The 14,958-nt window shown below is 41.5% G+C and overlaps 1 protein-coding gene across 1 annotated transcript; it reads left to right on the plus strand.

The window, feature by feature from the left end:
- Positions 1–1,464: 1,464 nt before the first annotated feature.
- LOC117288970 lies at positions 1,465–14,897 on the plus strand. Its single transcript, XM_033769849.1, has 4 exons — positions 1,465–1,578; positions 3,110–3,169; positions 4,197–4,298; positions 6,108–14,897. The coding sequence occupies exons 1-4, from the start codon at positions 1,465–1,467 to the stop codon at positions 8,316–8,318; spliced, it is 2,487 nt and encodes an 828-aa protein (XP_033625740.1). The 3' UTR covers positions 8,319–14,897.
- Positions 14,898–14,958: the final 61 nt, after the last annotated feature.

The raw sequence follows: 14,958 nt of genomic DNA on the forward strand, positions 1-14,958 counted from the left end.
ATTGGGGGGGTGGGGCAGAGGTGTATCCAGCCACTTTCATTTTGGGACGATCGGGCACAGCAATCTTAATGGGGCGGGTATTGAAGTATACATAACTTTTTTTATTTGGGTGGGGGTAGGGTTGGACTCTGTCCCTTTTAAGCGGGGAGAATGCGAAGTGGGATTGGATGAGTGTCAAGCTTAGGAAGCCATTATGTTTTGTTCTTTCGGAGAATTTCGCTGACAGTGTGCTATACTTCTTTTTTGAAATTAAATGACGGATGTGACTCCAATTCTGCTTGAATGCACCATGCTATTTGGACTTGGCATTATCACTATATTATCCCAAATTGGAATAGTTTGTGCCTTGAAAACTATCAAAAAGTTCAGATTATTATGTTTGACAGAATGGTGCAACCATTATTTTGTTTCTTCCCATCAACGAAATAATTAAATCGATGCTCGTGCGCATTATTTACAAGTATTCACACACCGGTAAACCTTCTATGTGAAAGGAGCTTACAGATCCGAAACATACTTACTAAGCCTATACATGTACATCTTAACAAACAATTTGTTATCAAATAAGAACGTTGTCATTTCCATTGAAGTTTACAATCTATTTTACTTATTGCAATTTATGTTTTACATAAAGCTCTACACAAGGGATTGTCTAGTTGTTTGTTTCGCAAAAATAACTAAACTTCAAAATAAGTTGCACTGTAAGAAATTCTGGGTCAGACTTGACCAAGATCTTGGTCACGCGGGCTTGACCCGGCTGGATCAGTTTATGACCCAGAAATAATTGAACTTCAATCCGTGTCAAAATCCAATTTATATATTTACACAACGCGCGACGTGTTATTAAAGAATCTGTGCAAAAATTGTACAGAATGTAATGATGTGCTCTGTTAATAATGTTTTCATGAGAATTGTACATAGTGTTCAATAAAAAGAATGATTTGTTATATCTTGAAATGAGAGTAAAGATTTTTAAAAGTTGGCATGTTTGCTTCCGTGTTCTAATTTTTCTTGTGTTAAATCTGGTACTCTAAACAAAGGAGAACAAATTTACAAGAGCATTGTACATTATTTATAAATCAACGAGAACTCCTTTAGACATAGATTTAAAGGCAAGGTTTGCATTTGTTTTTTGGAACCGCTTGCCATTTTAACGGTTAATGTAAAACTACATTTCATTTCACAGGGTAGTCGCGGTCCTGAAGAGATATCACCGAAAATCCGGAGCGATTATCTTTATCTTTACAGGAAAAATACTGTCATTTTATTTTTAAGAGGTGAAAACTTTAGAAAAAATACTGGATTTCTCCACGAATGGATTATTAAAGTGCGGCGACTTAGAAGCAAGTCTAATCGCTATGTTCCTAGCTAAAGTATAGTGCACGTGGGTCATTGTGTATTGATAGTTGCATACCATTGTGCAGTGTACAAAACGTTATAATGCAAACCGTGCAGTGAGCAAGCATGCAACAGCAATTGCTGTATGATGTGTGTCTCCGTCAGGCGGGCTGCAGATTCCGAAAGGGAGTCAGTCGGCTGGAAATAGAAGCTTCTCAGTCCAAACCACACAGAGGATCTGTAAGTATTATTGTCAATGTTGGCCATTAAAGCGAAATGTAGTCTTTGAAGTTATTGCGGAATTATGTACGATATGGATCTTCACGGAGCTTTATAATGCCCATAATGTAATCCTGAATAGTGTTAGGCTGCGCCGCATTGTAATCCATTGCAAAGGTCGCATGACATGCTGACCTCTGACAGCAATACATACCGTGTGCAGTATGGATGCTAGCATGATGGTACATGTAGTAGGTTGTGAACATTCGTAAGGCATGCCTATTCACCACATGTCACACTAGGCCTATACGATGAGAGCCTGTCCCCCCACACACACAGCTAACTTTGTTGGGCGGTTGGTCTTGATCTTACATTTAAGGTGGGCTAGCCCCAGTGGCCTTTATCTACATGTATAAAGTACTCACGCAACTCGTAAGGGCCTATCATTTTGACCATAACAACTTAAAGGCAGTGGACACTATTGTTGGTAATTGTCAAAGACTAGCCTCACAGTTGGTGTATCTCAACAAATGCATAAAATAACAAACCTGTAAACATTTGAGCCCAATCGGTCATCGAAGTTGCAAGATAATAATGAAAGAAAAGTAACCCTTGTCACACGAAGTTGTGTGCGTTTAGATGGTTGATTTCGAGACCTCAAGTTCTAAATCTGAGGTCTCGAAATCAAATTCGTGAAAAACTACTTCTTTCTCGAAAACTATAGCACTCCAGAGGGAGCCGTTTCTCACAATGTTTTATACCATCAACCTCTCCCCATTACTTGTCACCAAGAAAGGTTTTATGCCAATAATTATTTTGAGTAATTACCAATTTTATGCGCATGTTGAGATTCACCAACTGTGAAGGCTACCAATAGTGTCCACTGCCTTTAAGTAATAACAAACATTCAAAGCATTTCAAAGATTTATTGAATTAAATTGAATTGAACAAATATGCAGAAACTCATCTGCAATAACCCCCCCCCCCAAAAAAAAAAAAAAAAAAAACAACACAGGGTTCAAGTGATGGAATGACATCTATCTGTATTTCAAAAAGCACAATTCATACAAATTTCCTGTAGTTCATAAAGTATTAAATTCTGGCTGGAATTGTCGATGGGAGGGGACAAACACGGAAGGTGAAACAAAGGAAAGAACAAAATAACAAACACTTCTACGATTGAACTGATTTCACAATGACTAGAATAAATATTGTCGTCTAGTTAACGAATCACAACTTCTTGATTTGTGTAATTCATAACACAGACGTTAAACTAATGTTTTTGAGAGAGATTGGCTGTTGCCAGCTTGGCGTTTATATCCCTTGTGGGAGTTTGCCGAGTTCCCTTGATGGGAAGATAATTTAAACAAACAAACAAACAAACAAACAAACAAACAAACAAGATATGAAAAACAATGGGGCCTAGGGGGACCATTGCTTTAACTACATGTTCAGTGTGCACTTTTTGTTTAATACAATATTTAAAGTAATGTGTAAAAGATATCATCAAGCTGTTTAATATTTACCTTAAATATATATATTTTTTTTTCAGACAAGACCGACCGTACTTATTTTGTCCAACATGGAGAACTCAACTACTGGTGATGATATGGTGAGGTTTTATTTCTCATTCTAACAATTAATTTTGTGGGATTCAAAATTCAATATGAAGTAGGTTTTTAATATTTTCCGTTGGAGTATAATTATGTGAGGTTGGCAGTAGCAGCATGTGTACATCTCTTGGAGTAGTGTGTGTTGTGAAAAAAACTGGTTTTTATCAATGTTTTGATCAGTGCGACTTGAAGACGATCAAAGCATGCTGATAAAATTGTTGAGTTGTCAACCATCTGTTCTTTATACTATTATCGAGCTATGCAGAGATTGTTAATTTCCTCTGTTATTAAAGCATTTATAAAAACGTTTTTTTTTTTTAGTATGCAAGCATTTTCTAGGATATGTTTTGTTATCTTTTTGGCCTGTTTGCGGGGCTCATTAAACCAAAAGCACCACTGCCTCTAAGAGATTGTACTGTTATGCCCCTTTTAAAATGGCTCTCAAGACATTTGTTTTACGCTGGTTGCAAGTAAGCTGGATTTCGAAGTCCACTACCCATCCCCATTAAGCGTTCTGTGTATGTTTGTTATTATGTTAGTTAGCTTTAGCTTTTCCCATGCAATACGCTACTTACATTCATTCATGGCTACGTATGCTATTGGTGTGCAACGCCATAAGGTTGTGCACTACTAGGCAGTGCTCAATGCCTATGAGAGTACTACCATCAGCCTTGTACAATAAGGCGAGATGTCTCTCATTCCACCCACCAGTATTTTGGGTGAGTACATTGTGTACATGCAATCGAAATGAGAGGTTCTAGTTTATAGACTGTTAACTACTGCCTTTTTAGTTGGTCATGTCTCTTGTTCTTAGAACAGTAATGAATGCTACTGCTCAGTAGAAAGGAACGAACCAGACTATTGTACCATCTTGCCTCTATTTGGTAACATTGATTTGAAGGGAGGAGAAGACCAAGATGACCGCACCATGAAAACATTTTATAAGCGACTTCTTTACAGTGCATTTTAAGCTTTTCATTAGCATCTAAATCTCACTAATGGAATTTAGTTTTCACACTTTTGCAGAGTGTAAACTGTGAAGAAAAGAAGCATCATGACAAAGAAACAGACAAACCTTCAGCTGATGAGCACACGTCAGACAGTCAGGGAGGCGTTCCAGTACAACCCGTAAGTACATCTGGGTGTTACTAAGGCCTACTCATCGCTAACTCATCCCGAGACAGCCGTGCTGGGCCCGATTTCACGGATCTGCTTACCATAAGCAAGGAAACTGCACTTACGGAACCAGGGAATTCTGTGCTGGCATCAAGCGTTTTTAATGGGTTTGTGGGGAATTTTGGCTTGTGCGCGTGCGTACTCCATATTACTATGCATTTTCACCATACAAGGCCAGCGCAGAAATTCAGCGCCTGAAAAGCGCAGAATTTGGTGGTAAGCAGAGCCTTGAAATTGGGCTCTGGTCTTTGGTACCTTGATGGATGCATCTGCTGTCGGGCATTGCCACAGTTATCGGCCCTCTGTCATGCCTACAAGGGCAGCAATGTTTCAGCCTGTCCAGTAGGCCTGGGCGAATTATTCGAATATCCGGTTAATGGCGAATAGGTTTTCCTATCCGTAATCGCGAATGCCTTTTTTTTCTTAACCGGATATCCGCAATGGGCGCGGATACCTATTTATAAACCGGATAGTTCTGTAATTACAACCAAGTACACCGGATATTCTTTAATATCAGAATATCCGCGGACGTCGGGCGACAACTTATGAAACTTCTATTAAGACAGCATAAAACAGCATAAATTAAGTATTTAACTATGCTCACCTCCGTGAAGAATTAAAACAATGACATTTCTGACGTATTTTGTTCAAAGATTACGTAAGTTATCCTTCACGTAGAGTCAACCACGATCAAAAGAAAAGCAAATCGCCATCTTTAAATTAGATCCGGTTATTTTTATGAATGAACCGAGTGACACTGTCTAAAACTAATATCTTGATCCGCCCATAAGATCTCATTCACAAACAAATAGCGCCCTCTAGCGGCAAAAAAACTATTCAAATATCCGGTTAATTTCGGATAGTTGGCCAGCGGTATCCGAATACCAAAAATTCACTATTCGCCCAGCACTACATGACCGTACACGACACAACTTGCTGCCTGACAAAGGCAGTAGGTCTTGGACCAATTCTGACATTTTTTATAATAAGGGAATTAAAGTACAGTCAAGAGGTTTTAAATAAAGGTGAAAGTGCCTTCTGTTGACTAAACATGGTCGGGTCATGTTTAATCACTTTGAACTGTATTTATATCGCACTTTTAAGCTCGACCATGTGATCTCCTTTTGACAATTAAGAAAGGATAAACTGTCCCAGGTGTTAATTATAATTTCAAATTTTTCATTGGAAATTCAGAGTCCAAATTCTAGCTACGTCTATGAGTGAGTAGATAGCTTCAAAATGTTGTAATGAGATACAGAATCTACTAGCAAGTTGTATAGGAGCACGTAGACTTGGAGACAACTTTGTTGCACTGAGCCAAAGCCTAACGGTTGTTTGTCATGGCTGCGCGGTCAAGTGACTCGAACTCTGGTGTTTCTGACCAGACCAGCAGAATGGGGTTGGACTACCAGTCTTAACACTTGTGTCCTCATGCATTGACTTTTTTGGCATGGTTTGCGGCTGGTTCTGCCTTACAGCACCTTTTAAACTTGATGGTATGGTGATATGTAATAAAATGCATCTTATAATTCGAACATAGCTCTGCATACCTTGTTGAAAAGTCTTTGAGCACCATCAGGTGCAGCAAAGCACTATCATGTTTATGTTTTAAAAAAAAGGACCGCATTGCGAAACAGGATGATATGAGGGTTTTACTCATTTTGTGGTTTGCAAATGTGGAATACAATTTCTACAATATTATGAGTAATTAAAGTTTCTGCAAACCACATCACATTTTGCACTTACTCTGTCTTGGTACAGGTCAAAGAGAAAGGACGTAAACTCGGATCTGTGTCGGCTATTCCAGATGATCAGTACAACTTCATCATTGGTATTCTAGAAGGTCACATACAGCTGAATTCGATCTCAAAGAGCAAACGCACTAAAGCCCAGAAGGCAGCCATTATGCGTCTATGGCGCAACAAAGGACTCCTGCAGGTTGCGAAAGTCCACAATCCCCTAACTGGGAAGAAGGAGAAGCGGCTGATATCCAAGAAAGATGCGAGGATCATACTGAGGGAGAGTGAACGAGCTATCGTTACACAGAAATACCACCAGAACCACAAGGGTAACGGAGCTCGTCGCCTCTTTGGCGTTGTGAAGGATTCTTTCATTGGATGCAGTAGGCAGAGCATCCAGAGTGATCTCAAGAAGTTCAAAGTTTCTCAGGAGCGCAAGTTGGGGCCATCAGTGGAAACCACTTTTCAGCCACCTCTTAAGGTGCTTAAGGAGCCACAAGAGCGCCATCAGATTGAAATTGTGTCTCTAGAAGGGACTGTCAAGCAGAAAGCAAAGACCTGTGTACTGGTTGTCCAGGATGTGTTCTCCAAGTTCGTATGGCTGAGGCCTGTCACTAAAAAAGACAGTGTTGAGATAACCCACCATCTTATGGCTTTGTATAGTGAGTACGGGCCACCCCAAGAACTACTATTTGACCACAAAGAAAAGTTTTATGACACAATTAAACAAATGTGTGTTGATTTAAAAATTCAGCGTATTAACGGTGTTGTGACAAGACGCCAATGTGAAGCAAGTGACAGTTCAGATGGACTTTGGAAAGAGAAAATGACATTAGACTTGTTTCAGTTTGCAAACAGTAATGCGAACTGGGTAGCAAATCTCCCGAGCTACCAACAAAGCCTTAATGAAGAAAGGCACCAATCACTGGGAATGTTAAACCCATTCGAATTGTTTTTCGGACGGACTTCTAATACACTCCCTAGTAAAATGTGCTTGGGTGAAAATTCTTCTGAAGTAGATATGGCCAATGTGAGCATGAAACTAGAAAATGAGTTCAGCCATGAAGCATTAGACCAATTAACACAGCAATCATCTGGGACACCGGTGCATACTTTCGCTAACACCCACTTCATGGAGAATATCCTTCAGAGAATCAGTTCTAAAAGCTCTAGTGACTGCAAAGCACTACACGCTTTTATAAACACTCACCTGAAGCTATCGACCTCAAAAGACTCTGTCAACAAAATGAGGGACGATCTCATTACACATGCAATGGAGTTGGGATATTTTGAACGAGGAGACACCCCTAGAGACGGCAACTGCCTATTTCATGTACTTGTTGATCAGTTGAGCAGGGCTAAAGTCAACAGTCGACTGGACCACAGGCAGCTGAGACATCAGTTAGTTGATCACCTCAGGCGGAATCCCACAAACTCAGATGGCGAGCATCTGCAGTCCTTCCTGTATGCAATGACCTGGGAGGAGTATTTGAACAGGATGGAAGAAAATGAGTGGGGAGACCAGTTCATTCTTCAAGCCTTCTCAAGTCTATACCAGGCGACCATCCACGTTATTTCAAGTCTTGGGGAGAACTATAACTACATAGTGACCCCCATCGCGGAAACACCCAAAGGACAAGAGTTAATCTTGGGGCACATATTTGAGAGGCACTACATTAGCCTTGAGCCCTTGGATTCACTGTCACCCGAAAACTCGCCCTTGTCAGTGCTTCACCCGGCCTCCAATAGTGCAACTAACACCCATGTTGTGGTGCAACAGGTAGAAACAAGCTATGAAGATGTTCTACAGTACTTTGCAGAGAAAGACAGCATGCAGAAACGAAGCAGGGTAGTACTTGAGAGAGAGGACAGCTCTCCATCATCTGGATTCACACGCATATGCACTAGAGGGCCTCGTTCTAGGTTCTTTTTGGACTTTATGAATGAGAGCGGCAGGCAGTACACGACCAATGGGACAGTTGCGCTCGTCCCGGAAGAAGATATGCAAATCTACAATGGAATTGATGATGTCATCGGTCAGAGTCTTAGCGATGGGGACTGGATCGAGGAGATCTGCCCACCATTCATTTATTGGGTGACGCGGGTGCGATCATTGACTAGACCTGTGCAGCGTTTATCGGCCAATGTTGCTATCCTTTTCCGTGCTGAGTGTGATGAGTACAGATCCTGGTGTCTCCGTGTTAAGGACAGTATGCCTCATGCTTTGCTCTAGAAGTAACGTTGGATTATCACCCTTGATAGGATTTTTACAGAAACTATTTTAGAAATTAATGATTTATTTGTTTAGTATAACATCAAATATATCTACTGTGTAATGGTATGAACTTTTAGTTGTTTTTATCAAGAGAGCTACTGTGCTTAGTTGGAATAATTTGCCTCTCATGTAAAATATTTGTATTGTGGTGATCTCACTCTTGACGGCTTGCCCTTAGTCGACTCATTGAGTGGCAGTTGAGTAGGACATCGTTTTTGTGCATTCCAATACCAGGTGCTCTGAGCTCACTCTAACATACATTTACATACCTAATGCACTTCATTGCACCCTTCGGAACCAATTACTGGGTTGACTCAACACACACACAAGAGTTGCAACCTTGACTTTACTAAAGTAGCCTTTAAATAAGGATGACCCCTATATATGTGGAATTACTCATGCAAAATCAGGTGATTACACGTAAACATATACAACAGGGTTTGATTGTTTATTGTTAAAAAATTTGACATCGAGCCAGGGAAAGAATACGGCTTACATTGATTACTGCACTAGACTCCTTCGTTTTCTCTGCTGGTACAAGATGCAGGAACACTGCCTCCTAGTCTCACTTTACTTCATCGCAGATTGTCTTGCCTTCCTCACCATACAGGTTTCTCGTACCTCTCTGATGCGAATCGTCTGCCCAGGATGGAGCTTCTCAGTGAGCATTGGTTGTAGCCAGGCCGGGATGGGCTTCTCTCCCGGTGGGCTCCTCAGACTCAACTGAACCCTTGTTCCTGTCCCAAACCATCTCCATCATGCTTCCAGATCCCAGTACATATGTGTGGGAAACAAGTCTAACACAGCTAGACCACAGCTTTCCACACGTTATCCCTGTACTTCAAGCAGGACTTCATCTCTCACCGTGAATACCTCTGCATCTCCTGCAGCTATTGGTTAGTCCCCAATCAGATATATCTTGCATGCTGGGGGTCGTGCCAGTCATCACCTGCCCAGATGCTTTAAAACTGACTAGGACAAATCAAACGGTAGATCCTTGGGTGCTCATAACACTGCAAAAGGTGCTGGTTTCTTGACCTCTTTGTTTGCTCAATCACCCTCGGCAGCATTCATATCAATATTTCCTGGGCTCTCCACATTGTACAAAGTCCTTCATCGGCTTTCTAGTTGATGACGTCTTCAAAGGTGGAGATTCTCTTTTATTCCTGCTTCTTCTCTGGGTACCTAGGTGACCTGGAGTGCTGTCTTCGTGTGACGACAATTGCTGCCAGCATCACTGCGCCTTCTCTGGTCCCGCTTTCCATATGTCTCGTCTTGATTGCACTCTATTTCTTCCACTTTACCTGAGTGGCGTTCTCGGTAGTGTGCTCGAAGATGGTCCTTTCTCTTGTACATGTGTATCTGTTTGGACACCGAAGACACCAGTAGCGAAGTCTTGGGCTATTTACTCTCCTCGCGTGACGTTCAAGGCACTTCTTGAGCATCGGCATCTGACATTCAGGACCCTTCCTGTGGCTCTGATCCAGTCTTTTTCTTCTTGTCTCCCCCATTTCTCTTTCTGTGAGACAGACGACACAAAAATAGGCTCGAGTTTTCTTTACTGCTACTTCTACTTGACATCCCTACTTCTATATATCTGCCGTGGCTGAAGGCTCTTGCACGGAGACACGTCTGTCCATTTCGTTCATGATTGTAACACCTTCCTGTCTTGCAGTGGAGACAGTTGCCCACAACTGCCATGGCAAAACCAAAAGCGTCAACTAAACAAAAAAAAAACACATAATATTTAGCAAAACACCAAAACTCGAATTAACAGGAACACTCAATAAATATGTATACCAAAATACAAACGATGGGTTCATCAGACGTGATTTAATACTTCAGGATTCAATTCACACAGAAGAGAGAACATAAAAATAAAACCAGTTATTGTTGGATGAAAGCAGTTGTTCAGGGCTCCTATAGACAAACAAACCTAGCATGCAACAAAATTTTCTACAAAAGCTTGGCCGTTAGAAAAAGCCGGCAGCATGATCCTTTTTAGCTCTCTTACTGGCAATGTGAGGGTTCTTCAACATGCTGCTACTACAGGTAAACAAATGGTTTGATGTTGCTTGGGCTGGAAACACTCGTGGTCAAATGTGATTGAGACAAGCAACTTGTCGGATCAAGACAGTCTTGACTTTTGACCAAGAATCCACTCCCATGGTTCCTTTTATTGTCCTTTATGTTGCCAAACATAATGTCCATCTAGAGAGCTATTCGCCCACTTTGTAATTCGACAAAGATGTTTCCACTGGTCAGCAAAAGGCTACCACCGGCTGTTCGCATTCTGTAGCCCACGGTCCTCAATTTTATAGAAGAATGTAGACGACAGAACCGTGTCTGTGTCGCCTGTATCAACATGAAGATTCACCCCCCCCCCCCTGCACACTATAGATTAGACGCCAGAACACTGCCTTTTGGTCTCACTTTATCTTATCGCTGATGGTCTTCCCTTCCTTACCATACATGTACGTTTCTCGGATCTCTCTTTTGCGAACCGTCTGCCAAGGTAGGAGCTTCTCAGGGAGCATTGGTGGTAGCCAGGGCGGGATGGGCTCTCCTTATGGAGATTTGTTGTCCTCAGACTCAACCGAACCCTTGTTCCTGTCCTATCCATCGTGCCAACTGCTTTTACACTCACCACCTTTCTAGGTGCCTTGTCTGTAGGTATGCCCTCGAGGTCCCAGTCCATATTTGCAGGAGACAGACCTATTAAAGTGCAAGTTCTTTACCATGCCCCTCTACTTCAAGCTGGACATCATCTCTCACCGTGAGTACCTCTTCCCTCCCTGTAGAATACGTAAGTCCAATCATCGGGTCTCCATTCGCAGACAGTTGCTCAGGCATCTTTGCACGTTGGGGGTCGGGCAAGTCACTACCTATCAAGGTGCTTTCTTACTAGAGGAGGACAAATCCAATGGTAGATCCTCGGGCACTCTGTACAATATTTCTTGACTTGTCCTTTCTTTGCTTGATCACCCTAGGCGACATTCAGACCACATTGTTTTGACTCTACTCTGTACATCATCCTTCATTGGCTTATTGGTTGATAACGCGTTTTGAGGTGGAGAATCTCTGTTCCTAGTTCTCTCCGGGACATGGGGTTCTCTCTTCATGTACCACTACAACAGAAGTACAGTACGATAGATATCAGTACAAAAACATCAGGACGAATATGACAACAAACAGGTCACACAATAATGACCACTTATATAAAGAAACATAACAATTTTCAAAACATGTAAATTATCTGTCTGTTACGTTGGCCTTGCCACATATCACAGCTCACATCATGTTTGCAGTTCTTGATTCGGTGGTTGAGTTGAAGGCATCGGAAGCCGATATATTTCTCCCTTAGAACTGTAATCTTTTCTTTTATAACGATCTGTCAATGATGCGCGCTGTTGTTGTAGATGAGGCAATGAGGTGTCTCTTCCACTAGGAATGTGTCATTCACTCCAGTCTTTCTTACTGTGAATGCCGATTGATGTGGTGTGCAGTCTCCAGCGTTTTTGACATCTGTAAACTGGAAGCTCGGATCCTTCTGACCACGAGCGGTGCCCTGTACAAACTTCACGTATACCTCAAATGGTGGAAACATCACAGAGTGCATTTCTTTGTTCGGCGAATCCTTCTGACGCCATTCTATTTGAAGCCAATCTTGGAGTTTCTGTTCCAAAAGCTGTAATCTCCCTAAGCATCCAAAAGTAGTAGACATGGATACTGATTGAAATCTCGTATTAGACTTCCAGAAGACGACATCCAAATTCTTCAAGTTTTGTGCATGGCCTTTGGGATCTTTTTGAACTGTTCCATTCTCTTCATCAAGTGCCGTTCAATGACTTCGTGAGACATGCTTCTCGTCTAGGTATGTTCATATCCTTTGTGAGACCCAAATCAGGCTTGTCGACATGTATGTCGTAAATTTTCTGAACAAGGGACTAAGCGTTCCCTTCGAGATAATCTAGGACGAGCTTCATCTCTTGGAAGGGTTTCAGATGGAGGTCTTCGTATTTTCTTTGTATGACTTCAACTCATCATCAGTGACCATTTCCGTTTGTCTTGTGGCATCGTTTCATTTGACATGTCACACTTTGACATGTCACACTTTGTCTGTTTTTTTTCTGAGTGGCGGACTCGGTCGTAGACCGCTGCAAATCTTCTTGAACGCAGAGGGAGTGTTCTTTCATGGCAGCTGGTTCCATGAACCCTGCTTCTGCCTGCGCCATAGCATAATCCTTTTCTGCACACAGAAACTGTTTGCGACCTCCTCCTCGTGGCGCCTCAGTTCAGCTTCTTGGCGATGGAAGATCTGCTTCTTTTCGGGTAAACTCAATCTTGGTTATATAGGACAGAGTCTATGCATGCGCCAGAATAGCTTGTGGTTAACCTAAACTTCTAACGGTTCTCGTTGATGACCCTCTGCACTTGAACGAGTCACAAGATACCTAGTCGAAGTTGATTTCTTCAATCGTCTTGAGCATGTCTCGGAGGTTTTTTTTTCTGTGAAACTGAAAGCTAAATGCAGAAAGTGCAATATGACTTTTAGTACGCGCCAAACTAACAACGTATTGCAATGATGTTGCAATGATGTTGCACAATGCGCTGTGTGCTCTAACATTGTGCTTAGGCAAAAAATAGAGCAAAAAACCTTGCTTAAGCAAGGCTATAAAAAGAAAAAGGTGCGCCCGTTAAGCACAAAATCGACCGTTACGCAGCTCTATGAAATTGAGACCTGTTCTGTATATTATGTACATATGGGCTAAAGATGTCCTCAACGACAAAACACTGCTCTGCTCGTCAGTTCTGCGACCTAAAAACACACAACAGATACACACATTCCCTTTTTGCATCCCTGTGGAGACGTCTTTTGTTCTTTCCTTTGTCCCTGTACTGTAGATCTTCACATAGACTTTGTACATAAAATTTCTTGTGGAGCACCCAGGTCTGTAGAACTTCCCCATGGAGTCCTTTTGTTTTGTCCTTGGTCTCCATAAAGGTAGTAAAAACGAAAGCATTCTTCACATTGCACTGCATACGCACAGCGAGAGTAAACCCTCCATTCAACGAGCGATGCCAATAAGGAAACAAGCTCATGACTATTTATGATGTTAAGAAGAAAAAAAATGGCGATTGGGTCTCTTTATGCAAGCTCTGCTACACACAAAATTTCAAGTCAATAGCCTCACAAAATCACACATGTGTTGTGCAGTTGTACAAGCATAAATGGACGCCATTAATAATATTGACGTGTATTTTACATAGCGCTTAGTACGGGGTTTCTAAGCCCGAAGCGCTATACAATTACAAACACAAAGAAAGCGTATAATAAAATAAAGACATCTTAATTTTTAGTGAGATGAAGTAGCTGAAACTGTAACAAGCTTTGACGAAACTAAATGAGTGGGTTGTGAGAGCAGTCTTTAATGAGTCTAATGGAGGTGCAGAAGTGGATATGAAGGTAGTTCCAGAGTGTTGGTTTTGCAATAGAGAGGTGCGTTCTCCGTAGCGAGTGCGGGGAAATAGGACCAGGTTGGAGTCTGGGTTGGGGTAGACGATGATCGCAAAATACGAGACGTTGGTTGCTTTCGGGAATAAGTGGCCGTTTCCTTTTGGCGTGACACTTGGCCTGTTATAAAAACGTATCACTTATGTGTCCAACCCTATTTGTTTATTCATAAGGTTCGTAGTAAACAACAAAAATGGCTTTTTAATGGAACTATAATGAGCACGGAAAAAGCGGTACTTAAGCCCGTAATGGAACCTATTTCCCGCACGACAAATGCAATAATTTCCATCACGGTTATGCATCTTTGATCCACCGCATAATTATATTATCAGCCTGGGTTAAGTGCCGAAAGTAGGGGGAGAGTGGGGGCCGATGGTTCAAGAGGCCTTTTTTCATGCGCCATTTTATGGGGAGGGTTGTCGTGGCTATATAACCACTTCCATAGGGGGTAAATGGGTACACATGTGAGGACAGCCGTCGATTTCACCAAACTCTTCCTATTTTTTAACTAAGAATTAAACTTGTAGGACATGCGATGAGTTACTATCCGTATCCATATACAATAGGACCAATGAACCTATATTCTAAGCTAGGATGAGTTACTCGTCCTAACACGAGATAGGATTAATCCTAGCGTTTCGTGAAATCGGTTCTTGTGATTGATTTGGCTCAGGTTACACAGGCTTTGCTAAGGCTCCCCAGAGAGCTGAAATGATTTAAAGAATCATGAATTGAATGACCCAGTGACCAGGGGGTAATTAAGTTGGAGCACCCTGAGAAGCTCTTCGGATGTGAAAAGCGAATGTAAACCGATTGTTGTTATTTTCATAATAATACTTATTTTTTGCGTTGTGTAGATAGGCCGAAACTAATAAAAACGATGATTTTTGTACTAAACGCCACAGAAGTAACACCTTGTCATAACTCATTGATATGTAGGGTCTTGTCAAAACAAATAACAAAATTAATGGACTTCTCGTTGAGAAACAATGCAGCTGTTCATGGTGTTTGCTGGTTTGAGAAAGGACTCCATTCGAAGTAATATGTTGGAATCAATTTTCACCTCGAACATTATACAAATTG

The sequence above is a fragment of the Asterias rubens genome, chromosome 4 (genome assembly GCF_902459465.1).
Source record: "Asterias rubens chromosome 4, eAstRub1.3, whole genome shotgun sequence".
Lineage (NCBI taxonomy): Eukaryota > Metazoa > Echinodermata > Asteroidea > Forcipulatida > Asteriidae > Asterias > Asterias rubens.